The sequence below is a fragment of the Trematosphaeria pertusa genome (genome assembly GCF_010094035.1).
Source record: "Trematosphaeria pertusa strain CBS 122368 unplaced genomic scaffold BU26scaffold_5, whole genome shotgun sequence".
Classification (NCBI taxonomy): domain Eukaryota; kingdom Fungi; phylum Ascomycota; class Dothideomycetes; order Pleosporales; family Trematosphaeriaceae; genus Trematosphaeria; species Trematosphaeria pertusa.
The window spans coordinates 1661427-1686152 of record NW_022987216.1 but is presented as its reverse complement, the minus strand read 5'-3'; the positions used below and the strand labels follow the sequence as shown (position 1 = coordinate 1686152).

At 54.0% G+C, this 24726-nt stretch overlaps 11 protein-coding genes across 11 annotated transcripts; 5 read left to right on the top strand and 6 right to left on the bottom strand.

Moving 5' to 3' along the window:
* Nucleotides 1-115: 115 nt before the first annotated feature.
* BU26DRAFT_517870 (uncharacterized protein) lies at nt 116-1111 on the top strand. Its single transcript, XM_033828682.1, has 2 exons — nt 116-231; nt 319-1111. Exons 1-2 carry the CDS (start codon nt 208-210, stop codon nt 973-975), a joined length of 681 nt encoding a protein of 226 aa, XP_033686156.1. The 5' UTR covers nt 116-207; the 3' UTR covers nt 976-1111.
* Nucleotides 1112-1354: 243 nt separating this feature from the next.
* Nucleotides 1355-3005, top strand: BU26DRAFT_517869 (DUF1692-domain-containing protein). Its single transcript, XM_033828681.1, has 2 exons — nt 1355-2133; nt 2228-3005. The coding sequence occupies exons 1-2, from the start codon at nt 1746-1748 to the stop codon at nt 2770-2772; spliced, it is 933 nt and encodes a 310-aa protein (XP_033686155.1). The 5' UTR covers nt 1355-1745; the 3' UTR covers nt 2773-3005.
* On the bottom strand, nt 2847-5555 carry BU26DRAFT_592226 (uncharacterized protein). Its single transcript, XM_033834830.1, has 3 exons — nt 5060-5555; nt 3853-5008; nt 2847-3782 (listed from the first exon to the last, which is right to left on the bottom strand). Exons 1-3 carry the CDS (start codon nt 5412-5414, stop codon nt 3224-3226), a joined length of 2070 nt encoding a protein of 689 aa, XP_033686154.1. The 5' UTR covers nt 5415-5555; the 3' UTR covers nt 2847-3223.
* A 661-nt stretch (nt 5556-6216) lies between these two features.
* On the top strand, nt 6217-7432 carry BU26DRAFT_423763 (uncharacterized protein; the record flags this gene model as incomplete). The annotated part of the gene is made up of 2 exons (XM_033823530.1): nt 6217-7003; nt 7053-7432. 2 exons carry the CDS (start codon nt 6217-6219, stop codon nt 7430-7432), a joined length of 1167 nt encoding a protein of 388 aa, XP_033686153.1.
* Nucleotides 7433-8467: 1035 nt separating this feature from the next.
* Nucleotides 8468-10171, top strand: BU26DRAFT_276802 (5-methyltetrahydropteroyltriglutamate-homocysteine methyltransferase). The gene is made up of 4 exons (XM_033821466.1): nt 8468-8550; nt 8604-9151; nt 9200-9360; nt 9415-10171. Exons 2-4 carry the CDS (start codon nt 8682-8684, stop codon nt 9984-9986), a joined length of 1203 nt encoding a protein of 400 aa, XP_033686152.1. The 5' UTR covers nt 8468-8550; nt 8604-8681; the 3' UTR covers nt 9987-10171.
* Nucleotides 10172-10215: 44 nt separating this feature from the next.
* Nucleotides 10216-11023, bottom strand: BU26DRAFT_603614 (uncharacterized protein; the record flags this gene model as incomplete). The annotated part of the gene is made up of 2 exons (XM_033835444.1): nt 10216-10933; nt 10989-11023. The coding sequence occupies 2 exons, from the start codon at nt 11021-11023 to the stop codon at nt 10216-10218; spliced, it is 753 nt and encodes a 250-aa protein (XP_033686151.1).
* A 684-nt stretch (nt 11024-11707) lies between these two features.
* BU26DRAFT_517866 (glycoside hydrolase family 78 protein) lies at nt 11708-14271 on the bottom strand. Its single transcript, XM_033828680.1, has one exon. It carries the CDS (start codon nt 13974-13976, stop codon nt 11778-11780), a length of 2199 nt encoding a protein of 732 aa, XP_033686150.1. The 5' UTR covers nt 13977-14271; the 3' UTR covers nt 11708-11777.
* An 84-nt stretch (nt 14272-14355) lies between these two features.
* BU26DRAFT_517865 (uncharacterized protein) lies at nt 14356-15506 on the bottom strand. Its single transcript, XM_033828679.1, has one exon. The coding sequence runs from the start codon at nt 15421-15423 to the stop codon at nt 14725-14727; it is 699 nt and encodes a 232-aa protein (XP_033686149.1). The 5' UTR covers nt 15424-15506; the 3' UTR covers nt 14356-14724.
* A 134-nt stretch (nt 15507-15640) lies between these two features.
* On the top strand, nt 15641-17593 carry BU26DRAFT_276702 (HET-domain-containing protein). The gene has a single exon (XM_033821465.1). It carries the CDS (start codon nt 15859-15861, stop codon nt 17578-17580), a length of 1722 nt encoding a protein of 573 aa, XP_033686148.1. The 5' UTR covers nt 15641-15858; the 3' UTR covers nt 17581-17593.
* A 2889-nt stretch (nt 17594-20482) lies between these two features.
* On the bottom strand, nt 20483-22023 carry BU26DRAFT_563087 (longevity assurance proteins LAG1/LAC1; the record flags this gene model as incomplete). Its single annotated transcript, XM_033833117.1, has 3 exons — nt 20483-20986; nt 21041-21757; nt 21832-22023. 3 exons carry the CDS (start codon nt 22021-22023, stop codon nt 20483-20485), a joined length of 1413 nt encoding a protein of 470 aa, XP_033686147.1.
* Nucleotides 22024-22648: 625 nt separating this feature from the next.
* Nucleotides 22649-24662, bottom strand: BU26DRAFT_423234 (uncharacterized protein; the record flags this gene model as incomplete). Its single annotated transcript, XM_033823498.1, has 2 exons — nt 22649-24523; nt 24576-24662. 2 exons carry the CDS (start codon nt 24660-24662, stop codon nt 22649-22651), a joined length of 1962 nt encoding a protein of 653 aa, XP_033686146.1.
* Nucleotides 24663-24726: the final 64 nt, after the last annotated feature.

Below are 24726 nucleotides of genomic sequence, written 5' to 3'. Positions count from 1 at the left end.
GCTCTGGCACGGGGGGCGCTCTTGGGGAGAAAAAGCGGGTCTGACGTCATGGTGACAATGATGTAAAGGCTGCTCTACGACGACATTTTGCGCTCAGCCGCCTCTTAATCCTGAACTCGAATTTCTCCTACTCTACACACAATCGACTGAACCTCAATTGCGAACTTTCGAATCAATCTACATACCGCAAATTACAAGCATATCAATATGCCTCAGTCAGCAGGAACAAAGGTATGTGGTTGTTCGACCCTACAGGATTGAAAGCGGGCTAGACTTCCAGTCAGCGTTCATATGTAATGCATACTAACAAGCCGCCAGGTCACCACGGACCCCGCCTGCAAGCAGGAGATCCCCGAGGCAGTCGGTGTCGTCACATCCGACTCGCTGGCAGCAGAGTCGCTCAAGGGCTCCGGCTCCTTCGGCGAGGGCAACCCACACGCTGCAGCGTCAAAACAGCCCTCCAAATCCACAACGACCAACACCACCGACACATCTGGAGCGACCACGCTCGCCCCAGCAGTCGATGCGGAGGCACGTGAGGCGCAGGAAGGATGGGGTGAGACGCAGCAGCTGAATGCTGGCAAGGGATTGGGCAAGGACGCTGGCGTTGGCCCGACCTACGCTACCAACGCCCACAGCTCTTCCACTGGAACTTCAGGATTGTCTGGCGGTTCATCAGGGCAAACCTCAGGTGGCGTGCCCATCGCGCCGACCGGTGGTTACGCCGGCTCGGCTGAGCTCGCGCGGGATCCGGCGGAGTTCAGGCCCAAGGGCAAGAACTTGAAGGAGGTTAGCGATCTGGAGGGCAGGCATGTGGACCCCGAGATTGGCACAGAGAACGACCCGGGACGTGTGGCGGAGCAAGATCTTCTGAAGCGGGATGCGCGGTCGGGTGCCGATGCAGCAAACCCCACGGATACCAGCAAGCAGAAGGGCGACCACCCGTACAGCGCGCTGGGTGAAGAGGCCGCGTGAGGAGGCTCATGGTTCGGATAGTGAAAAAGCAATGCCGGGGCTGGTCGGATCGGGTTCATAAGGAGTAAATGCTCCCATGGCTTTCATGGCTTCATGTAGATGACGCGATGAATGTATGCTCAAAGATTCAATCGCCATTCTCTTGTGATGTAGATGTGATTTGAGTGAACCGGGACGCACGTGTCGGAGTTTTCTGGGGCACTTCCGCGGTGGGTCCGTGCGCCAGCGCTAGGGCTGAAACTTAGAGGTGTCCTTTCGACAGAGCACTGCACGACATCCGCAACCGTCGCTCCCTTACTTTACCCCTCCACTCTTTCCTTGCCCTGCTGCTCGAGTCGCACCGGGCCTGCAGTGCCCTATCTGCGCGACGCACCAATCCGTAGCAGAATGAACGGTTTCGCCGACCATGGCCTCGACGACGATGCGTTTGGAGCTTCGAAAGGCGGATTGTCGAGCTTTGATGCTTTTCGTAAGTAATACCTTTCTCACTTCAAGGGTCAAGTTTTCCCGAGGCCAATTGTGTTGCACGAGGGCAGCCATATCGCAATTCTCAAAGGCTGTGGAAGCTTGCGCGTCCTCTCTCCACCGCCGCTGACCCTCGCTCTCCAGCCAAAACTAAAAAGACATACCTCACCCGCGGCCGCGACTCCTCCTCCTGGACCGTCGTCCTCATCCTAACATGCATCTACCTGTCCTGGTCCGAAATCGTGCGCTGGTTCACCGGCACCACGACGCAAACCTTCTCAGTCGAAAAGGGCATCTCGCACGACATGCAAATCAACATCGACATCGTGGTCGCGATGCGCTGCAGCGACCTGCACATTAATATGCAAGACGCCGCGGGCGACCGGACCCTAGCTGGCGAAATGCTCAGGAAGGATCCGACGAGCTGGAGCCAGTGGGGTAAGGGCAAGGAGATTCATACGTTGGGGGTTGGGGATGATGGATTGCCCGGTTGGGAGGAGCTCTGGGATGTGCATGATCAGCTCGGTGCGGCGAGGAAGAAGAAGAAGTTCCCGAAGACGCCGAAGGTCAAGGGTGCGCCGGACAGCTGTCGCATTTTTGGGAGTTTGGATGGAAATAAGGTGCAGGGGGATTTCCATATTACGGCGCGCGGGCACGGGTATATGGAGTTTGGGGAGCATTTGGATCACTCGGGTACGTATCTCCTCTATCGTCCACTACCCTCCCACGAGCTGGACGGCTTGGTTCAGGGGCATGATGAACGATCAGAGGCTGACGACATAAACAGCATTCAACTTCTCCCACCAAATCACCGAACTCTCCTTCGGCCCCTACTATCCCAGCCTAACTAACCCCCTCGACAATACCATCACCACAACGCCCTCCCACTTCTACAAATACCAATACTACCTCTCTATCGTACCCACCATCTACACTGACGACGCCAGCCTCCTCCCGCTCCTCGAATCCGTAAACCGCGACCCCACGCGGCACCCCGCGAAATCCGTCTTCTATAGTCCACACGCCATCAAAACAAATCAATACGCCGTAACATCACAATCCCACGAAATACCTGAGAACCACGTCCCGGGCATCTTTGTCAAGTTTGACATCGAGCCCATTATGCTGACGGTCGCGGAGGAATGGGGTGGTTTCTTTCCCCTGGTTATCAGGCTGGTGAATGTCATTAGTGGGGTTATGGTAGCTGGTGGGTGGGTGTGGCAGATGTTTGATTGGGGGATGGAGGTTTGGGGGAAGAAGGGACGGAGTAGGGGCGGCAGTATGGGGGTGTTGGGGTCTTTTGGCGGGAAGGAGAAGATGAGTTACGATTAGATGATTGGGGAGGAAGCATGGAATGGCGTTTTTTTTGGGCCGGATATGGGTTGGGATATAAATGATTTCATTTTCTTATTCTCGTGTGAATATACATCCATGAAGCACTTCAGCGCATTTGATACTGCTATCGAGTGATCCATGAGATGCTAGGCAGAGTGTGAAGTTGGAAGAAGATGCTTGGTTATAGAACCGTCAGGCGAAATGCTCAAAGAATATACATGAAGGAAAAGACGGAAACCAGATGCCCACGCAATGCTTCCCGTAGCCCACGCTATGCTGCCCCCTAGTCCATGCACCAATGCTCTTGTCCTTTCCTTAACGTCGTAATATTCGGCCGAAGCGGAGTCGTTGAGATATTCATGTTGGTTCATCATAGCCGTAGCCACCGCGCAATTCTCCCCCGCCGCCGAAAGATCTCCCATCTCTTCACCACACGCGCCCGTGCCGTTCAGCTCTTCCTCGGCCGACCCTTCCTCTTCGGCTGCTCGCTCGCAGTAGGCCCAGCCTTAATCTTGAACTCGTCGCTCTCTAGATCGACAGCGCCCCTCAGTATGCTATTCGTCAGGAAATCCTTGCTGAAGCACGTCTTGCCGCTCTCTACCAGCGCCACCGCATCCTCATCCCCGTCCTCTTTCGCCAGAAGAATAGTATCCTGCGCATCGACCTCCTTGCCGCCCGCCGCCTTCTTCCCCACCACCACGCGTCGCGCGCCGACCGCCTTGCAGACTTCCTCGATCTCGGCGAATTGCGCGTAGGTGCCCTTGAGCGCGGGCGTGAAGTAGATGATGTAGCGCTGGAAGAGGGTGTTTTGGGGCTGGTTCCAGATTTGCGCTATGGAGAAGTTCCATTCTTTTTCTTGGGCGGGGGCGGACGGGATGTAGGGGCGCAGCGGGAGGAAATGACCTGCTTTGGCGGAGTCGATGAGCCATTTGTCGCAGACAATGGGAATGCCGAGGGCGATAGATTGGAGGAGTTTCATTGTTTTGGCGAGCGGGCCGTCTTTGACGCTGTGGTGGGTTTAGCGTTAGGGAGTGCGAGGGAGAGTGTGGCGGGGAGAGCAGGGGAGGATGTACATACCAGAGGATATTGCAGTCGTCCGTGACCGACTCGACGCCCACGCCGCCATGCTTCTTGAGGAACTTCATGTGCGAGCCATTTGGCTGGATGGCGGAGTTGCTGAATGCGACTCGTGGCTTGGGGCCATCGTACTCGCCTTCTGCTGCAACTGAACGCTGGGAGTCGCGCTGGGACCTAGGGGGTGTCTCTTCTTGCTGCACATCAGAGAGTCGCTTCTTGCCCTTCTGCGCAGTTTTTCTGACAGTCTTTTTAACAGGTGTGTGGACGGCGATCGTGTCTTGTAGACCTTCCGCGTCGATTTTCCTGCGCTTGCCCGAACGGTTTGAGGTGTTGGATTCGGTCTCGTCTTCTGCTGGACTTGCGCGCTTGGCGGTCCTCGCGGGTATTTTTATCTTGGGATGGCGGACTGGTCGAACGGGTGGGTCGTCATCGCCGTTGCTCATTTCGACGTCCATAGTTTCCTCCAAAGCACCATTTTGCTTGGACTCAAGGAGGCCGTCGGGGTTTCTAGCGTAGTCACCTGCCTTGTTTCGGTGACTCTCGGATTCGACTAGCTTCGTTGGAGTGGTAGAGAACGCTTCTGCAGCATCGGCCGCAGCTGTCTCATCTAGGGGAGGCGTGTTCTCGACGACGTCGGAGTCGCCCCTGCCGGCTACCGCGCCAGAGTATTCGGTCGGTGCATTGATGGTACGATTAGCTGCTGGGGTCTCCTGAACGACTTCGGTACGTGAACCTGACGGCAAAGGCGTAGAACGAGAGAGCTGCGACTTGGACGGCGCGAGGACACCGGGCACTAGAGTCCGGTCAAGGTCCTCTTCATCTTCGGTCTCCTCGGGGTTTTCAGGTTTAGCGACGTCAGCAGGCTCGTCTGCTTCTTGTTGGTCTTCAGATTCAGGAATCTCTCCCTCTCCAGTCACGGATGAGTTGACTTGGACTTGGGGGCTGTCCCAGGTTAGAACGAGCCCACCAACGGCTCCTGGCGAGCAAATTCTATCGCCCTCGCGGAGAAAGACAATCTCGGTATGTTCGTCTTCTTTCGCTCTTAGGATGTACTCTTCAGTTGGTGGATCGATGGTAGCGTCCGATCGGGGATTGTGCGGCGTTACTTTAAAGCTGCCTCTCACAGCCTCAAGCTTCACGCTCCATGCTCCCACGCCTGCAATTCAGTCAGACATCCGGAGTCGAGAGTCAGGGGACGATGACATACTGACGATGCCCACCACCTGAGGACGCTTATCCGTTGACACGGTCGGAACGGCGACCAGATTCGAGTCGGATTGGAGCAAGAAAAGCTGAAGATGCTGTCCACCGAGGGAGAACTTACCCCTCCGCTCACCATTATTGCCTTGCCTGACGAATGACCAACCCATTTTGCTTTGGTTGACGCGTCGTGGCGCAGGCTTGGACTGAACTCGACGCGCTGTCACGAGTAAGAATACGAAGTGTTGGTCCGTGCATAGCGCTAGCACGAGCTTGGACTGTCGACGTTGACATCCAGCACCCTTGGCATCCTTAACCACAACCTCCTTCACCACAAACGCTTCCCCGCCCTTTTGAGGCATTCACCCTCATCGCGGAATCTAGACTATTCCATCTACTGTCGGCTATACCCTGCTGCGCGTGGCTTTCTCGGCTCTAGTCCACGGCCCAATGGGTCTCAGAGCATAGACAATGAGGCTGGAGAACAATACTAAGGACCCTCCGCTAAGCCATCACCACGACTTCTCTAGTCTGAAAGCAGCCTCTCCTTCGGTATTATGAAGGCCACTCTTGGAGTTCTCGCAAATGATTTCAAGACAGGAGCAAAATGGCTTGCTTGACGGCATCCGTCCGAGGAGAGCAGAGGTGACGATGCGCTCCCTGCCGAGAAAAGGGTGTCGCAGGAACAATATCAAGAGGTTTGAACGCGTCATAAGCTCGCCTCCGTCCCAAAACCTGGTGAAGCAGAGTCGGTGAGGTGATGAATCTGCCCAGACCCCGCCGGCCTACCGATGGCTTCTTCCGTTAGCATTGTTCCGCACGTGGGCCTTTTCCTAAACCCACAATCTGTTCTCGCGGTTGCCCACGCATAAGAGGTATTGTACGCCTAGATATTGTATGCGTCTCCCGCACTCTGTACTTTTCTATCGCTGTGGGCTGCTCCAACTTCTTCTCTTCCTCCTCAGCTTACCACTTCCTCACTCCTCTCTCGACTTTCTCCCCATCTACAGAATCGCCTGTCTTAGTACCTTCTGATTCTATCTGACCGGCTTCTTTGTTCGACCACTCAGCCGATCTGGAAAACACCCCACTTACACCCTCCTTTCCTCCTCTCGAGGATCACCACTACTCTCGACTCTACGGAAAACGCGACCACCGTACGCCATGGCGACCACAACTTCCGGAGGTTCCCCTGCGACCACGAGTCTTCCTCCAGACTTTGATGCATGGACGCAGACCTTCACGCTGCTCTACCCCGACGGCACTGAGTTCCAAGCCTCCATGGGCGACCTCAACTACCTTCGCCTATACGGCTTTCGGATCGCCATCAATTGGGCTACGCAGATCGGAGCGTCTCTTGTTCTGCTTCTCGTTCTCATCCTGCTGACGAAGCGCGAGAAGAGGAAGTCCTCCATCTTCATCATGAACGCCCTGTGCCTTATCCTGAACACCATTCGTTCTCTCCTCCAATGTATCTGGCTCACTGGCGAGTGGTTCGATCCTTACACTGTGGTTTCTGCCGACTACAGCCGCATTACTGCCTCAGACCGAGCCAACACGATTGCTTCTAACACCATCCTGACTCTACTCGTCATCTGCATCTTTGTCTCATTGAGCCTTCAAGTTTGGGTCGTGTGCGTCACCGCCAAACCAGTCCATCGCCTGCTCATCATGGGTGCCACCACTCTGGTGGCCTTGGTTGCACTCGGTTATCGGTTCGCTGTCCAGACCATTAGCAACATCCAGACGATGAAGGACGAGGGCATGGAACCATACCACAAGCTCATAACGGACATGAACATCACTCAGGCCGTGGCTATTTGGTTCTACTGCTGTGTCTTCACATTCAAGCTGGGCTACGCCTTGATCCAGCGCAGGAAGCTGAAGATGAATCAGTTTGGACCGATGCAGGTCATCTTCATTATGGGTTGCCAGACCATGATCATTCCAGGTACGTCTCACAAGATTACATTCTCGCAGTCTGTACTGACCTAGCCCAGCGATCTTCACAAGCCTCCAATTCTACGACACCATCCCCGAGCTCGGTTCGCAGGGCATCACAGTCATATGCATCTTCTTGCCCCTCTCCGCCATCTGGGCCGGCCTGGTCGCGTCCGATGCGAACGTCGGCTTCCGCGGCGCGGACGCTCATCAGCGACTCCTCAGGGACCAGTTCTACCGCAGCAGCCAGGCCGCCTCCACAGAAGGCGAGAAAAGCGGTAGCATGTCCACCGCTTGCTACTCCCACAACGGCAAGGAACCCGAGAGCCCTACCAGCCCTATCGGAACACATCGCACCAAGGACTCAGTGGACGACACCGCCATCTACGTCGGCCGGGATTGGACCATTGAGGCAGGGGAGCGCTCTGATATGGCATGATCCGTGATCCAAGTCTGGCACAGATCAAAGGGTACCGATTGATGAACCTTGTCCACGATTGCACGGTTCCATAATCACAGCATTTCCAACTCTAATACTTCGACGCCGCCCCTCTTCAGCTCAAGGAGTCGCGAAATTGGCGACTGCCTTCTTGCATATCATTCCTTCTCTGGGCGATTACCATGCCGTGCTTTGCATATGGCTCTTTTGTGGTCACTCACTTTCTTCTCGTGGATTGAGCGATCTGGTAGGATCTAGGAAATTTTCTGGATATTCTTCTATTTATCCTCTCACTTTTTAATACATGCCGCAGACATGTAATCGTTCTGGACTGGTGGACCAATGGGTAGAAAATGCTCAGAAATTGCCTCTTGTTTGGGCTTCGCCTACTTAGGACGCCAATTCACTCCATTCTCTAACTTTTGATTTGTCGAACTGTTTGTGATGCTTTATAGTTATCCTCTAGGTTCATAGTTGCTCATTCCTAGTCACGAAACGCAGCGGTGATGATGACACGCCTGCGCTCGGGCAACGAGTGAACAGGCAAGCACGTGAGCACGAGCTGCAAACCAATACCATTAGGGATAGCGTAGCCCCATCTAGAGCAAGGGGTCTATGCTCGCGCGGGGTGCCTGACGCCCCGCGACTAAGCAAAACCACGACGGTGCTCACCATTGCGCTTATAATAAGCACGTCTAATCGTTCCTCGCTCCTCGCCCCTCCTTCCTCGTCGTTTCTCCATCTTCTTCATCCAAGAAAAACCCCCTTGTTCCAGTGCCCGAGGTCGGAGACGCTTCCGGCGCTAAACCCGCTCCCTGGAGCTATGCAGAAGGATTCCGCCGATACGTCGAATACGTCACTTTTGGCGGGGTAATGAGGGGCAGCAAGGCTGGGGGAGCTTTTATGGGCACGCTTTACGAGCGCTGAGCGAAGAACCCTGGGTGAGGGGATTGCCGAAGGGCTGGATGGTGTGATAATGCGGGTGTGCGACCAATTGAGTAGGTGGTGCGAGGATTGGGGCAAGATGGCCCGCGGCGAGCGGGCACGGGAGGGTGCACGGGAAGGATTGAACGATGGACGATGGCCAAGCTGCGGGATATATTGAGCCGGTCGAATCGGTGAGTTTGAGTGTGGAGAAGGCCTGGTGGAGTATTCTTCTAATGTTGAAAAGGCGGGCTTCCTGCAATCGTAATTCTGCTTCTAGTTCTTCTCTGCGAAGCCCTTCCCATCCCGAAAGATACCAGCCAAAATGTCCTTCCCCCTGCACCGCAACCCGCCTTTCCGCGCTGAGCACCTCGGCTCCCTCAAGCGCCCCCAATACCTCCTCGACGCGCGCTACAAAGAGCACAAATCCACCGCCGAGCTCAAGCCCCTCGAAGACAAGGCCATCAACGACATCGTGCAGACGCAGATCGACCTCGGTTTCCGCAGCATCAGCGATGGCGAATACCGGCGCCACATGTTCTGGGGCACTTTCTGGCCCACGCTGGAAGGCATGGAGGAGGTGCAGAACCCGCCGATTGACACGTTCAGGATGTATGTCCCGGATATTGCCGCGTTTATGGAGACGGGGCATAAACCTGGAGAGAGCGTGTATTGTGTGGGGAAGATTAGGCATACGGGAGAGAGCACGTATGTGGATCAGGTGGAGTATTTGAAAGGGATTCTGCCAAAGGAGCGGTGGGGCGATATCAAGTTGACGTTGGCTGCGCCGAATTGGTGAGTATTTCTGAAGCGTGATTGTATCGAATGCTTATAGCGATGTAGGTATCATCTGCGGTATGTAGATGGCAAGGCGTATCCGAAGGACGTGTATAAGAACGATAAGGAGTACTTCGCCGATGTCGCTAAGGCGTACCAAATCGAGCTTGATATCCTGTACAAGGCTGGGCTGAGGAATGTACAATTCGATGACCCGAATCTAGCGTGTAAGAGCCCGCATATTATTGCAAAAAGTGTATAGGGCTGATCTAACGATATAGACTTCTGCTCCGAAAAGATGATCGAGGGCTGGAAAAAAGACCCCGCCAATACCGTCACGGTCGACGAGACTCTCGACAACTACATCGCCCTCTACAACGACTGCATCAGCAAAATCCCCTCTGACATGCACGTGGGCGTCCACCTCTGCCGTGGAAACTTCGTCAATTCACGCCACTTCAGCGAAGGCGGCTACGACCGCATCGCTACCAAGCTCTTCACCACGCTCAACATGCACACATACTACCTCGAGTACGACACTCCCCGCGCGGGAGGCTTCGAACCCCTGGCAGACCTGCCCAAAAATAAGAACGTGATTTTGGGGGTCATCACGAGTAAGTTCCCTGAGATGGAAGATAAGGAGAAGATGAAGGAGAGGATTTGGCAGGCTGCGGATATTGTGGCGAAGGGTGGGGGTGAGACGAGGGAGGAGGCGCTGAAGAGGATGGGAGTTAGTCCGCAGTGTGGGTTTGCGAGTCATGCCGAGGGGAATCTGATTGATATTGAGGGGATGAAGAAGAAACTTGCGCTGGTGAGGCAGATTGCAGATGAGGTCTGGCCAGGTGAGCCTTGAGTGGGTTTTTGCACATTCACCTAGCGCTACTCTATACATTTCTCAAGCCCTGATGGATATATCTACCCCGAATACCAAAAGCCGGAATGGCAAAAAGTTCTTACCCACCTTAGAAACTTAGTCTAGTCTCCGACCCATTCAGTTCACCATAAGCTTTCATCACACCAAAACTCAAGCCATGTCATGCCATTTCCCATAAACACAACCATTGCCGTTACCCTCCTCACCCCTACCTCCCCACAGCCGGACACACCTCCCCCTCCTCATGCTCATAATGCCACCAACAGCCCTCTCCCGAGAAGTCCTCCGCTGCACTCCCCACCCCGCCCTCCCTAACATCCCTCCCCCTCATCTCCTCCAACGCAACAACCAACCCATTCTTAAATTCCACGGGGTACCCCTCTCCTATCATCGCCTCGATCTCCCCGGTATTCGCGAATCGCGCCGCTGCCCGCACGACGAACTTCTGAATCGGCGAGACGATGGGGTACGCGGTGAAGAAGTGCTGCACACGGGAGAGCGTGAGGACGGCGATCAGTTGGACAGGATAGGAGCCGGAGCGCAGAAGCGTAACGAGTTGCGTCATGATGGCGTTCATGAAGCGCGTGTCTTCGAGCGCGTGCCCGAGGTCGTAGCACCGAAGTAGCTGGTCGTACTCGGCGCGGGCGTTTTGCTCTGGCGCAGTGGCGCCCGTGGGCGGCGGCGTTACGAGGTCGCGATTGTGTAGCCAGCGGATGTAGACTTCGAATTCGAGGGTTGTGGCCTGGTTGAGCACGATGGCTTGGTGGGCGGGGCCGGTGTGCGGCGTGGAGCAGAGGCGCTGGAAGTGCTTGGATGAGGTGGTGAGCGTGGTGGAGTGGATGAGGTATTCTTTGTAGGTTGGGCGGGCGATAGGGTTGAGGTCGTTTAGGGGGTGGCGGACGCGGATGAGGAGTTTGCGGGGGGATCTAGTTAGGGTGTTAGTAGAGGTTAGGATGAGATGGGAGGAAGGGGGAGGCTTACGTTGAGGGCTGGGGTTGGGGCTTTGGAGGAGCCATGGTGGGTGGTTGCTGACTGTGGGGAACTGAGTTGAGGTGTAAAGGATAGAGGGTATTTGAGTAAGGCTGGATTGAGGCGAAGGTCGAGGCTGTTACGCTTATAGCAGCATGGAAGGGGAATATCTTTGATCTAAATACGCTAGCACTTCGCAGCTGTTGAAACGGGCCTCGGTACCGAGTCAAGAGATGATCCATTCACGTGTGCAAGACTTAACAATTAGGACTGAGTGATCGATTTAGTCGAATTGTTATAGGCGGGTGCGACTTGTCTTCAGCACCTCGCCCAGGGGTTGAGCCACCATCCTGTTAATTGGGTGGAGAGGGGATTACAAGATGCCTGTTTACTCGAGGCAGGAAGACTACTCTCCACCCTCATGAATGGGCGCAATACTGACCTTGATAGGTCTAACGGTATGCTTTCAGGGGCACACACGGCTAGGTCTTGCGCGTATGTTCGTGGTGGACGCATTTATCAGGGATGAAGCCATTAACGTTCAACGGGACACTCTGCCTCATTCAATTAGCTTGGATATATCAATTGGGTTATGCAGGACATTTACCTTCCAATTCTGCAGCTGACGGACGCTGGAAAACTGTGGTATCGATTCCCCGGACAAAACAAGGCGTGAAGGTATTGGTTGTTTGGCCTGAAAACTTCCTAGGCTCTTCTACTTTTATCTGCTACGTTAAGACTGTGAGGCCTGGGGAAGCGAATTATGTGAGCGAGCAACGCAATGATAGTATTTCTCACCCACTAATAAGGAGAGATCACTGTCTCGACCTCCGTTCTCCCACCCGGCACTCGCTCAATTCGGTAATACATACCGCTCTCGTCCACGGCCGTATCCGGCATAACCGTCCCATTAACAAGTAGTTTCTGCAGGCCTCCGTCACCTCGTTGCACCATAGGCACATACACGACGCCTACCTCCCCAGCCGGTGCTATCACACATCCCCAGAACACATCCGCTTCCCTATCAACCCTCCACTCTACATCAAACGTCCTGCCACCGGGTGCCACAAACCCGCCCCTTACCCAGTCCACCCCAGCGTCGTTGACTGCTGGCATCCAGGCCCAATCCCTTTCATCCTCTTCAAAGTCCAAACCCTTGATAACCCTTAGGCCAGCCACGTACGCATGTAACGCATACGTCGGCCCCGTACTAAATGCATGAGCTAGCGAGATGAAGGCCGGCGCATCGCCGTAGAATCCGTAGCCGAGGCTTCCATCATCCGCGTAACCCTCTACGCAGGTCTCGTTACTGAAAGCGCGCAGCATGTAGCCCCACTGCGTGCGCAGGAGGTGCAGAGCCGGATCTGCGTCGCCTGGACGGGCGGCAAATTGAGCTAGGAGCTCGTGGGAGGTGGCAAAGGGAGATATGTAGCCACGTAGTTCGGCGGAGGGAGCGCCGTAGGAAGTCCAGCGGCGGGATAGAGCCTCGGCGATGCGGAGAGATTGGGCGGGCGAGAGAGTGAGGTTGTAGCGGATTGCGAGGGCGTTGCCATCTTGGGGGTAGACGAGAGCGCCTGCAGAAGTGATGTTGTCTCTGAATAAACCGGCTTCTTCGTCCCAGAGGAGGGAATTGGCGGATTGTTTGATGCGATTGGCGATGCTGAGCCAGAGTGCGGGATCCGCTCCGTTACCAACATCGGAAAAGCGTGGAGCAAGCCTGGCGGCCGTCGTGAGGGTATGATAATATAGGGCGTTTAAAGCAATGTTCTGGCCTCCTTGCCCATCCCGGCCCCAGTCTACCGTCCGTGTCCCGTTGAAGAGGCCCGTATCCGGGTCAAGAAAGGGGAATGTGGCATTGATACCTAGGACGAGTTGAGGCCAGTACGTCTCTGCCCATTCATAATCTCCCGTCGATATGAAGTATTCCATCAACGACAGCATAGCCCAGCACTGATACGTGTCCGAGCTATATAGGGGAAACCCAAGCGCTCCAATATCTCGAAATGCGTCTCCAAGTGGCGACCCAGCATACGGGAAATACCCGTAAGTTTCACTAGAGCGATTACGATCCTGAAGGATAAAGTTCGCCTGGATACCGTTTCGCGACGCGCGCATGTTCTCGAAGTTCTGCGAGACGAGGGCGGAGCGGAAGAAGATGCTGAAGTCGGCGGACCAAGGATTACGATTGCGCTTTGCGCCGTCGGCTATGAAGACGTCGCTGGAGGATAGACTGGTCGATGTCGCATCATTTGCCCAGCCATTGCCGAGGAGGAAGTAGGATATGTTGAGCGAGGTGTTGGCAGACATGGTGTTGAGTTGGATGGTGTATACGCCGGCATTCCAGATCTGGTTGAGGAGCTCATCGGAGCTCGTGAAGTAGCCTGTGTAGGAGCCGAGGTCTTCGTCTTTGATGTTTGGCGCGGCTGTGAAGTGGAGACTGTAGAGTTCGAATGAGACAGATGTATCTTTTGAAGACTCTGGCCCTAACGAAAGGGTGAGATATCGAAAACTGCCTCTAGCCCACTTGCCCGGGATGGTATATTTTCCCAGCTGATCCAAAGGGAGGTATAATGGGCCATCAGGGAATGTGTACCAAGTAGTCCAGTCCATACCTCCCCAGTCGTCAATGAATAATGGGGACTCTGTGTAGCCCAGCCTCAGGCCGTGGCAATCCCCTGTGCAGTTGAATGACGGAAGACCATAATCTGAGCACTGCGTGCCCTGACATGACGAGGATTTGATATTGATGGTAGGGCGGCCTGCCACGAGCTGTCCGAAGTCATAAGTAACCGACGCGTTAGGTCCAGCGAGGAGAAAACCGGAGGTCGAAGAGAAACAGGGGCTTAGACTAGGTCCGGCAACTGGAGTTACATTACCCGTCGTCTGGTAGATCGAAGATGCATGTATGTTGCGAGTGCTCGGTGAAAAATTATTACGTTGCAGTTTTGCACCGGTTGTACTGAAAAGTAAGGAAATTACAAGAGCTGTGAAGCGTTCCATTGTTGTCCATGCGTTGATCAGGGACTGATCAAGGGACGAATATGAAGTCACGGTGCTTTCGTGGGATCGTATGACATCATGCAGCCGCCCCGCTTAATATTGGGATGCATGTTCCTAGCAAGGGCATCCTGAGCCGTATTTGTGTTTCGTTCAACGCGTGCGGATTCACGAGGAGCAGATAGAAAATTTGCTCGCGTTCGCGTATTTGAGGCGCTCTCTGACCGCAGCTCGCTCCGGGAGTGACTAAAATTCGGGACCAGACATTACGAGCCTGAAAAGAATATGCTAGCCTTCTGCCCCAAAGAACTTCGTGCTCATACTTTTCAGTCGTTCTGCTGCTTTAGCATTAAAGGCTAATGCGAATCATTCTACATCTGGGGACTGTGAAGTTCGTGGTAGTCGCTTAGAAATACACGCAGTTTTGTATTTGTAATCTGCTGGTACTTCCCACTCTCCATGTCTTAGGAAGCTCTCACTGTCTCCAACATCCCTTAATCGTGTCCCACCGCTCACCCTTCCTATAATTCCTCTCAACATCCTTTACTGAGTTGTGCCACGGTACGAGGTGCCCGCTGGGCACCCTACGATGAATAGTGCGATCAAGACTGGCCAGAGTCGTACCTAGGATGCTTCTATACTTATAGTGACCGAAAGGGTTCTGCGCTGTGCGGATCGTGCGTTTGAGCTATTTTCCGTCTCTCCAGGATTCCTTGCTATTCGCCAGTTGAGTAGAGCCAAGATCGCCTTGCTACGCCACTTCCTGCTCATTCAACTTCAAACTCAACTTCTCCAATCGCTCTTGCAGTGCCTTTTCAGTCACTTGATACCTCTTCTCAAACTCCTCGTCATCTTCTTTCTCTTCCGGCGATTGCGCAGTCGGCGTCTTGTCCGCCTCTTTCTCATCTTCATCTTCCCCAGCTCCACTCGCAGCCGCTTTGCTCAGCTTCAATCTTTCCTCGTATCTCGACATAGCAGCATCAAGCCTCTTGAGACTGCTCTTCGGCCAGTAGTCTTTTATCTCATACCCGCCCTTACACGTCTTCGCTCCTTCAGGAAGGATCACCCAATCAACCTTACTCTCGATGAACTCATGGAGATCAGGTTCCATGAGCCCCGGAATATCGAGTGAGCCCACTCTGATATCGATAGTGGCGGGGCTCCAGTCACCATTCCCCCACAGTTGGGTCCCGCATTTGGGGCAGAAAGCGTTGTGCCTGGCGACGCCATCCCTCCGGACAGTGGTGGCGAACTTGGGAGGCATGGAGCCGATAGAAGTTACACGGTCAGCTTCGATGGTCGCGAAGCAGGCGAAGACAGATCCGGAGGACTTGTGGCAGTCCGCGCAGTGGCAAGCATGGCAAAATAGCGGGGCGGTCTCAAGACGATAGCGGACGAGACCGCAGAAACAACCCCCGGTGACGGCTGGAAATGGACGTGATTTGGACATAGTGATGTCTTTGAGAGCTTTTCGAGTTTGATGGTAGATTCGGACAATGAGGGGGAGATGACACAGCCTTGGAAATGATTTGCGCCAAGCCGCTATCCTCGATATGGCATGGTCATATCGCAGCCTAATTTCGACGCGATGGGAACTTGGAACCTGCAGAAGCCTTCTTACAGTACATCAGTAGCGGCCATGATGGTCTCTTCGCTTCAATTATGGCTCCAATCCACCTTGAAGCTCACTCCTGCGAGCACTGCCGAAAGTTGGTCATCGATGACACCAAGGTCAGGCTAGGTGAGAACGGCGGCGAAGAAAAAAAACTTCTTCCACTTCGACATTTCCATCCCGGATATCAGAGAGGCATCTTCTGATAATTGTGCGTTTGCTACTTGGCTTCTCGAGGAAGAATGGATCTACCGATCGGGGATTCATCGAAAGATGCAGCGAGAATCTACGGCCTCCGATCAAGACCCCGGCCTTGTCAGCGGAGGAGCTCTAACTGAAATTCAGGAGCATGTAGCTGATGAAGAAGTGGTCGATGAGAGGACGGTGCAGTGGGCAGTTAGAGAGGCGTTAATCCGTTTTGAGAACACGCTGCCGCCCCCAGACCAGTCGCAAACGTTACGACACGTGATCGAAAACAGCGGCACGGGGACGATTGCGTTGATGAGACTAAGGCTAGCATGCTTTTTCTTCGATTCTATGGAGATCAAGTTCTTCGCATTGTGGGATGTCAGCAAGAAACGCGTAGCATACCGGACGAGGAACGGGTTCAGCGTCTATGCGAGGCGGGACAATCCTGCAGGAAGAATGATCTCTACTCGTCCCATGGAGCGGGACGCCGGGTCTCAGCAGACTTTCCAAAGGATGAAAGTACATCTGAATGAATGCCTCTACGGTGAAAGAAGAGGGAAGAAAATGCACTCGATCTGTCCCCTTCCGGCGCAGGATTACATGCCGACGAGGCTTCTAGAGATTTGCGGCAGCAACAACTCGTTCAAGATTCGACTTCGAAGCACGGCTGAAATGCCGGTGGAGCCGTACATTGCGCTCAGCTACTGTTGGGGAGGTGACCAGAGAATGAAATCTACCTGCGACCAGCTGGACACTTGGATGAGCGACATTCCGTGGGACGCACTGTCCCAGACGCTCAGAGACGCGATAGTCGTTTGCCATAACCTTCTTTTCCGGCTCTTATGGGTCGACGCCTTTTGCATCGTGCAGGACGATCCGCAGGATAAAGCGGTGGAGATTGCGCAAATGCCAAATGTATACCGGAACTCTGTTATAACGATAGCCGCCTCACGTGCACAAAGCGTTCAAGAAGGATTTCTGGCGGAGAGAATTTCGACTCAGCTTCTTGACCAAGTATTTCAACTTCCATTTAAGGGACGTTACTTTTCGGAGGGTGCTATCACTCTTTTCCGGACCAAGATTGAGCCGGAGCCTCTAGACACGCGCGGCTGGTCCCTCCAAGAACGTCTCCTTTCTCCTCGAACGTACGAATTTGGCACCCGACAATCCCGCTTCATTTGCCAACACAATCCCCGAGGCGTGCCCGACGGTTGGCGCGTGAAGCCCGAAGAACACGGCTCCAGGCAAGACAACCTAGATGATGTAGCGGTGCTCCAAACGCAGTTCATTGGCGCGCAGCAACCGCAGGGAAGTATCATCGGCACGGATTTCGAAGAGGCCATGGAGAATTGGTATCATCTCGTCGGGGTATACAGCTACAGACGCCTCACTTTCTCCACAGACCGCATAATGGCCATCTCAGGAATTGCGGCTCGATATGGGCATATCTTCGGCGATGAATACTGTGCTGGGCTGTGGCGCTCCACCTTCTCTCGGGCCCTCTATTGGAAGGTGCGATACTCCGAAGACGAAACTTATCCCCGCCCCACGTCCTGGCAAGGACCTTTCTGGTCATGGATATCCATAAATTGGCCTGTATCCTTTCCCTCTCCAGATGAGACGGATGAAGTTGAGCCGCGAGTTTTGCACATTAATCTCCAGCTCGCAAACCCGGCAGATCCTTACGGCGCGCTACTCACCGGTTCCGGTCACTTGACTGTCAGAGGCAAGATCAACGCTGCATATCTTATGCTTGAGAAGAGCCCCTTCGGAATCTGGCGAGGCAAGGCTGGCGGCATGGCGTAGAACGGAAAGGGCTTCGGAAATGTCTTCTACACGGATATGACGTACGACGCGGTAGATGAGACTGAGGAAGAGAGAGCCGAGAACAGTGCTGCTTTCCTGGAACTCTCCACGAAACGCACGGACCGGTTGTGGTGGTCCAAGGGCCTCATCGTGCGAAGTACGAGCGGGGACAGCTTCGTGAGGATTGGGACGTTCAAGACAACAGTTAAGCGAGAAAGAGGCGAGAGCAATGAGGCTTGGGAAGATCGGCTGGATCGCGAGTACAACTGGTTCAACCGTATTCGTCCCAAGATTGTTGACATAATATGAGAGCAGTTCCTCGTGCCGGCTGTCGGCGCTAGCGTCCATTCAAGAGAGGCAGTGGCCATTGAATATAAGTAGGTGTCCGCGTCGACAGCTGCGAACTCGATTATCATGAGTCAACCCCCAGTCATCACCCGCTCGCCATTGACGCGCCTTTGACGTCACTGTAACACCGATATTTCGCCCCAGTTCAGACCCGGCAATCTTCTAACACTCTCGCTGTCACGGGTTGATCCAGGCCCGCAAGTCTTCTTAACACTAAACTCAACTTCTGCGGCTCGCCTTCCATACTCAGGAAAGCAGTTTTGAACAATCGATCACAGTGACGATTTTCGAGGCCTCGATAACTGACTGTTCGGGCTACCACTCAGAGCTCTCTTTGGACAACTGCATGCCCGTGCGGTCCTCAGAACAACACCTAAAGCATCGTTCAACTCCCCAAATCCCCTGGCCATTACGCCGGTCCGTATGTAGTCATGCTCTGACTTAGTTTCCGACTCTTCCTAAGAGTCAGATAAGGGTATAAGGTTTAGGTTAGGGTTGGGTTAGGAAGCTGGATAATGCCCTTGAAGAAACCGGTCTGGCTCCCAATCAGCTGTGAAGGTTGCACAGTGCAAGCCAAAATCGTCCACTTCGTCCTTAGCAAGGATTGCCTCGACGTGATCGCGGATTGACTGTAATCGGTTGCCGAAAAGGGGACATTTGCTCGCTGTAGCAGGCTGCGGCTCTTCTGCGAGACGAGCCACATCGGGATACGTGTCTGTGGAAACATCGGGCGACAATGATTCCTCAAGCTGGCGAAGCCTCTGTTCCACTTCCAATGCCCTCTTCATTTCTTCCAATGCCTTTATTTGTTTTTCCAATGCCCGAGATTCTCTTGTTCTCTTAGGAGATTCGGGGTTTGCTCTCTTTGCTTTCCTTTTCTTGTAGCTCTTCCAGTGCCATTTGTATGTCAACCAACTCGTCTGTCTGTGCTAATTTCATTATAATCCGGCTCTCACCTTCATCATTTTCGATTCCCTCTTCTAATCTCGCAACGTATGCGTTTGCCATCGTTCACCTTCGCTTCTTGGACGTGGACGAACCGCTACCATTACTAAAGCTGTCACACTTCTGAATGAGCAAACCCGAAAAGTTTGATAGCCGTAAACAAACAGGCCGGAAAGATAGTTGACCAGAGTTAGGGTCCAGCCATGGATCGCATAGAGGGTAGATATGTGTCAGACGATGCAAGCCCAAGAACCTGGCGTGATGCGAGCTGAGCTCGAGAACGATGCCTCGCGTGACGAAGGACCTGGAAGCTACGTTAAACGGAAAACATAGGCGAGAAGATCAGGCGTCAAGAATATTCGCAAGTCGCCATTGGCATCTTAACAGCCATGGTCGACGCCACGATAGAGAAGGCTGAATCACGTGCACGTGAAAACAGCTCACCGAGTGCGCGTTAGCCACTCCTTTTGAATGCCAAGCCAGATGCGCCTCCACGTCGAGAGAGATCGCCATTGATGCGCTGACTAGTGGTGCGATCTGGAATGGGTCGGATGCCGGAGAGTCCTTAATTGGCTCTTGGGAGCTCTTGTGCGAGTGAAAGGACAACGTAGACTGGTAGAGTCACTGGGGTTAGACTCTTTAGCCCAACCAGAGGTGCCTGATAATCCAGTCAGCTAGTGGTGCAATCTAGAATAGATCATAAGTTGGAGAACCCACGATCGGTGCTTGAGAGCTCGAGTGCAAGCGAACGGACGAGACAGGCGAGCAGAGCAGCTGGAGGGACAGACTTCCCAGCACAACAGAGGTAGTTTGACGTTTCGGCCGCCCATTTATGTCCTGTCCGTCGCGGTGTTACCAGCGCCCTTCCTGACGCTGCCCACGAGGAAACATTTGTCCGGAGAGGAACAGCTCGGATCACATCCCTGCTGAAGCCTAGAGTATGTTGCGATATAGGGGTGCGTGCAAGGCTTGAGGCACTCCTAGCTTCGCCATGCGCAGAAGAAACGTTCGCACAGAGAGAGAAGAGAGAAAAACCACAAAGTGGGATATCCCGTGTTTAGTCTTTAGGTAGTCGGCAAGTGCAGGTAGGCACCCCCTCTTCGGAAGGGAGGTGCAGCCCCAGAGATCATCCTCACCTAAGAAAGTATTAGATAAGACTTCCCCTATATCTCATATCTCATTTCCCACTTACTGACACCATCGAACAGGTCCATCAGCAGCATGATACACTCCACTCCTCAAGATTAAATATACATATCTAAACCCCCACCCTACAGAAACGAAGGCAGGCTAAAGAAGAAGCGAAAGCTAAAGAACCTTAGAAGGCTAAAGAACAGAATGAAACAAAAAAAGAAAGAAGAGAAGACAAGATAAGAAAAGAAGAGAAAGCTCGTCTTTCCAAGAAGAAGCGAGTGAACTATCCATACAAGGCCCGTCCGACTTCATAGAAGCCAATGGTGGTGAGAACGAGAGAAGAAGAGAAAGGAAGTGCTAAAAGAGTATAATGTCAAAAACACCAAAAGCCGTATGCAACATCCAGATACACACCCTTCGGGCGCCCAAAGCCATTGGCCTAGGCGCACGCGCTCATTACCCCCCAAAGCTGCATTTACTTATGATTCTTCTTCCTCTCCCTCACCCTCGACGCGATGGTCCCCTGCTCTTCGGCCTTAATCACCCTCTCCGGCGTCACCGGCACCCCATTCACATTTCCATTCGCGGTCCCATTCGCCTTTCCATTCATGCTCTTCCTCTCCTTCTTCTCGCCCTCGATCTCCTCCTCCACGTCACTCTCCTCGTACTCGCTCCTTTCATCCTCCACTATATTTTCCACCATAAACCGGTATGCAATCCGGCAAATTAGAAACCACCAGAAAAGATTGACCGCTTGCAGAGCGGCAAGGAGGGAGAAGGAGATGGCCTGAGCAAGCCGGCATTTGTACTGTTGGGTTTCCCAGTTGAGCTCGAAGGGACCGACAGTGGAGAAATCGGTGAGGATCGAGTAGAGGATCTTGAGGTTGAGATAGTGGCGCAGGTAGCCCCAGACGCACATGAAGATGAAGAAGTAGGGACCGACGAAGGAGGTGTCGAGGTAGTTGAAGATTTTGGAGGTCTGAGATGCATTAGCACTACCGTTCCCCATCTCTGAAGCAGCAAATAAACCTACCGCGAGGAAGAAATCCGATATGTCATGCGTAACATAAACCGCCAGCCCCATATACGTGAAATGGAACCGATAGCTCAGCCAAATCAGACTCAGGGTAATGAAATGATGCGCGACCAACTCCTTGAAATCCTTACGCGGCTTCTCCAGCATCAGCAGCAGGACAATCATCTGCTGCGCCCAGTAGCTCGCCTGCAGCAGATAGTATGCCTTGAACACGCCCTCGTGCGTCTTATGGGGGAACTCCTCATACATGCCCGTCGTATTGAAATACCACACAGGCGTCCCGCGCATGACCCACAGCCCAAAGGGCCCAAAGATAGCAAAGTATATCGCCGTGTAGAACTGCTCCATGAAGCGGCTTTGCTTGGCGCGCGACTTGATACCGTAGTGTATTGCGATGGGCCGAATCATGCGCTGCATGAGGAACTCGCGCGTGAAGGACAGCACGATGATGTAGAAGCCGACGAAGGCGAAGTCGCGTGCGCCTTTGCCATACTGTATGGGAGCATCTGAGCCGGGTTCGCGCGGGATCGGGTACGAGAGGAAGAGCGCGGCGGAGATGGGATTCGAGGGGACCGGGTTGATGAGGTAGAGCGAGATTATTATGAGGGAGAGAATGAGCGGCATGAGCCAGGTGTGTCGGAGGCAGAGGCGCTTCCATTTGGAGAGGGCGCGTTTTATGGTGCGGCGCTTGGAACGACGGGCGGGCTTTTCTCGCTGTGTACCGTATCAGCATAAACCTTCCGGGCAAGTCTCCTCCGCCCTCGGTATAGAGACAGTTGAGATCTTACCGGCTCTGTAGGCGTCGCGGGCAGCACTCCACTCCCTAACGTCGCAAAAGCAGCAACATCATTGTCCCCGAACAGCTCCGCTCCTAATCCACTACTCTTTCTCCGCCGCACCGTCTTCCCGCCTTTGTGCCCCTCCTTCTTCGCAAACTTGTCATTCAGCGGCGGAAACGGTTCGACGTCCGAGGGAGCCATTTTGACGCGTGAGAATTGGGGTGGGAGAGGAGAATGGAAGGCGTGCGAGGCGGTGGGCGCGGAGGTCATCATTTCTGGGCAAATGCGGAAAGGAGTCGGATCGACTGGCGCCAAGAAATCGGTCCCGCGATCGGATTGGCCGCGATGGCTAAGTAAGCAGAGGAGAGGGTTCACATGCACTCTCAAGATGAAGCTGTGGAATACGATGAAGGTATTTTATACTATACGATTGTTCTCATGGAATGACCAGAGTTCCGAGGGGGCGGATCGGAGAGTTGACATGGAGTTAACGCCCCCGGAACCTCTCGGAAGCCGCGGTCACCGCTGCAACATCAGATCATGATGGAAGATGCTAGTGAGCTTAGGACAATTGTAGTATCGCTTGTGAAAGAAGGGATAAACGAGATGAAGAGGTCAGTCAAATTGTTCAGGTGGCTGGGGTATCATTAAGTATCATCAGGGGCTCGGAAGCCGCGGAAACCACTGCCCCATGGCGACTATACAGCTGTCGACTTGATGGCGCCTACCCTACATTTGTGGCGTCCCTTTGGAGTTGATATTCTTCTGGGTATGACCTCGGGAGCGAACACCTGCGCTCTTTTGAGCGTAGCTCCCGCACGACCCTTCATTCGACTTCCCTCAGCCTACTACCCGATAGCAAGCTTCCCTTCTGGTTCTGCATACTGGATTTCGAGAGAATGGGAGCTCCGTTCGCCTTCGACTGATTGCCTTTCTTAGGTCCATCCGAATAGCCCTCTACTCGCATCTTCGGCTCAGGAATAGTTGCTCCCGAGCTGCTTGCTGTACCCGTGCTATCCATGCTTCCCTTGCGAGACAGTATCCCATCACGTCCCAGCAATCCTCTGATCCCGCCAGCTTTTCGAGTAGGTAGCTCGCCTTTTCCGGCTGTAGCGACGAAGAGAAGGTATTTTAAATTCGGAAGCGTATGCCGTATGTCGACGGGACGCAGGCCCAGCGAATTTGAAAGGATCTCGATGTCCTTGTTGAGGAGGAAGACGCCGTATTCAAATCGGTAGCGAACAACGCCTTTCATGAATAGCGGGTACGTCCGGGGATTATTCTGAGTGGTTGTGCTCATCGCAAGCGGATCATCGATGGTGGATGCTGAGCCGTTCACCGTTACCGGATACGGAAGAACGACAGACAGATATGGCGACAATAGAGAGACAACTTGAGCGACGTAACCCAGCGCTGCTGCCGTAACATCCTCTTTCGCGTCGTCGAACTCTGTATTGGGCAGTGGGAGCCCTCGGATTGTAAACAGGAGCGACTTCCCCGGTACCGGTTCGATCGGATATACCTTCTGTATGTCTTCGCATATCCGCCTGCGCTGACCGGCAATGTCCTCCAGCGTTTTCTCCACGAGCTCTTTTGTGTGCTTGTGCTTCTCTCTGTCGAGAATCAAACTGGTCTCTACTTGTGATTGCTGGCCGCGACCCTTTTGCATCATCTCTTTCCGATACTGTATGTTAGCCTTCAGCTCATCCCGTCTCCTCCGGACGGCGTCAACTCGGCGCTTCTCGGCGGCGACCGCACCCTCTACCATCTTCAGCCGTTCCTGCGCCTCCGGGACCTGCTCGACAGTGGCAAATGCGTCCTTGTTTTCATTCAAAATGGACTCAATATCCTCAGCTAACCTGTCGCGGGTGGCTAAAGCGTCTTGAATGCAGTCATCTAGAGTATTGAGTCGCATCAAGGCGTCGTAGGATGAGCTGTGAAGGAGCCTTCCGTCGGGATGCGCTTTTGGAGGCGCAAGGGCATCGGATCGTAGAGTTTCTCCAACCGGCATATCCGTAAAGCTCGTGTAGATACCATCCGTCATGTGGAAAAGGATGCAGTTCGCTGGCAGCGGATGCTTGAACTTCCCCAAAGCCTTTCCGATGAATTGCAGAGACCTGAAGTGGACATTGAGCTCGATTAGATACTGCCAGCCCTTGGTGGTCTCGTTCCTAGCCCAGACCCTCACGGTGAGCTTGTCGAGTCGCGTAACGCTCGGTCCGCACGATGCGAGGTCGAAAAAGCGGAAATTGGGGTTCATGGCCTTCTCTGCCACCTCGGAGATGTACACCGGCTCTTCCTGGTCATCGACATGCAGAGTGAAGAACGTATCGGCCATGCGACTGCCCGCAATGTCCTCCAGCTTCTTCTGCCTGGTCAATGGACTTCCACCTGACCATTCTATTGTACTTCTACGGCGCAGTCCTTTGGGCATGGGCGGCCTACTAGCTTTCTGAGGCGAGGAAGGCTGCCGAATATGGCCATTGCTGCGTCGAGCTGCGTCTTCGGCGGACTTCAGGTCGCTGGAGGATCTCGAGTGTGCCAATGCTCTGCTCTCCCGCATTGCTAGTGCCTTTGTCGGCGACTTGAGGGTGCTCGGGATCGCTTCATCATCGATCGTCTTCCCGCGCGGCCTCGCGGGCAGTGGGGTGAGGGTGAGGTTGCGGATGGTTATGCCCTGGAGATGCCGCAGCTTCCGGTTCTATGCGTCTCGATTAGCTGTGTATACCATGCGTTGCGAGGCACGTATGTACATAGGGCAGCAGGTACGGGCGCTCGCGCGGCGGCGGCGGCGATGGCTCGGCTTGGTGCGTTGCGGCAGCGTGCTCATCTCTAGCCATGCTGCGTATCCGTCGCTCGGGGGTCCCTTGATCGGGCGGCGCCGCGACGGGGTCGACGAGAAGT

What these genes read in the sequence shown, in the direction of transcription:
- BU26DRAFT_517870 (XM_033828682.1), top strand. Translation starts at nt 208, where the DNA reads ATGCCTCAGTCAGCAGGAACAAAG. An exon ending in CTCAGTCAGCAGGAACAAAG is followed by an intron (nt 232 to 318) that starts GTATGTGGTTGT and finishes ACAAGCCGCCAG; the next exon opens with GTCACCACGGACCCCGCCTG.
- BU26DRAFT_517869 (XM_033828681.1), top strand. Translation starts at nt 1,746, where the DNA reads ATGCAAATCAACATCGACATCGTGGTCGCGATGCGCTGCAGCGACCTG. An exon ending in GGAGCATTTGGATCACTCGG is followed by an intron (nt 2,134 to 2,227) that starts GTACGTATCTCC and finishes CGACATAAACAG; the next exon opens with CATTCAACTTCTCCCACCAA.
- BU26DRAFT_592226 (XM_033834830.1), bottom strand. Translation starts at nt 5,414, where the DNA reads ATGCCTCAAAAGGGCGGGGAAGCGTTTGTGGTGAAGGAGGTTGTGGTT. An exon ending in TCAGGTGGTGGGCATCGTCA is followed by an intron (nt 5,009 to 5,059) that starts GTATGTCATCGT and finishes ACTGAATTGCAG; the next exon opens with GCGTGGGAGCATGGAGCGTG. An exon ending in GACGACTGCAATATCCTCTG is followed by an intron (nt 3,783 to 3,852) that starts GTATGTACATCC and finishes AACCCACCACAG; the next exon opens with CGTCAAAGACGGCCCGCTCG.
- BU26DRAFT_276802 (XM_033821466.1), top strand. Translation starts at nt 8,682, where the DNA reads ATGTCCTTCCCCCTGCACCGCAACCCGCCTTTCCGCGCTGAGCACCTC. An exon ending in ACGTTGGCTGCGCCGAATTG is followed by an intron (nt 9,152 to 9,199) that starts GTGAGTATTTCT and finishes ATAGCGATGTAG; the next exon opens with GTATCATCTGCGGTATGTAG. An exon ending in CGATGACCCGAATCTAGCGT is followed by an intron (nt 9,361 to 9,414) that starts GTAAGAGCCCGC and finishes CTAACGATATAG; the next exon opens with ACTTCTGCTCCGAAAAGATG.
- BU26DRAFT_517866 (XM_033828680.1), bottom strand. Translation starts at nt 13,976, where the DNA reads ATGGAACGCTTCACAGCTCTTGTAATTTCCTTACTTTTCAGTACAACC.
- BU26DRAFT_517865 (XM_033828679.1), bottom strand. Translation starts at nt 15,423, where the DNA reads ATGTCCAAATCACGTCCATTTCCAGCCGTCACCGGGGGTTGTTTCTGC.
- BU26DRAFT_276702 (XM_033821465.1), top strand. Translation starts at nt 15,859, where the DNA reads ATGCAGCGAGAATCTACGGCCTCCGATCAAGACCCCGGCCTTGTCAGC.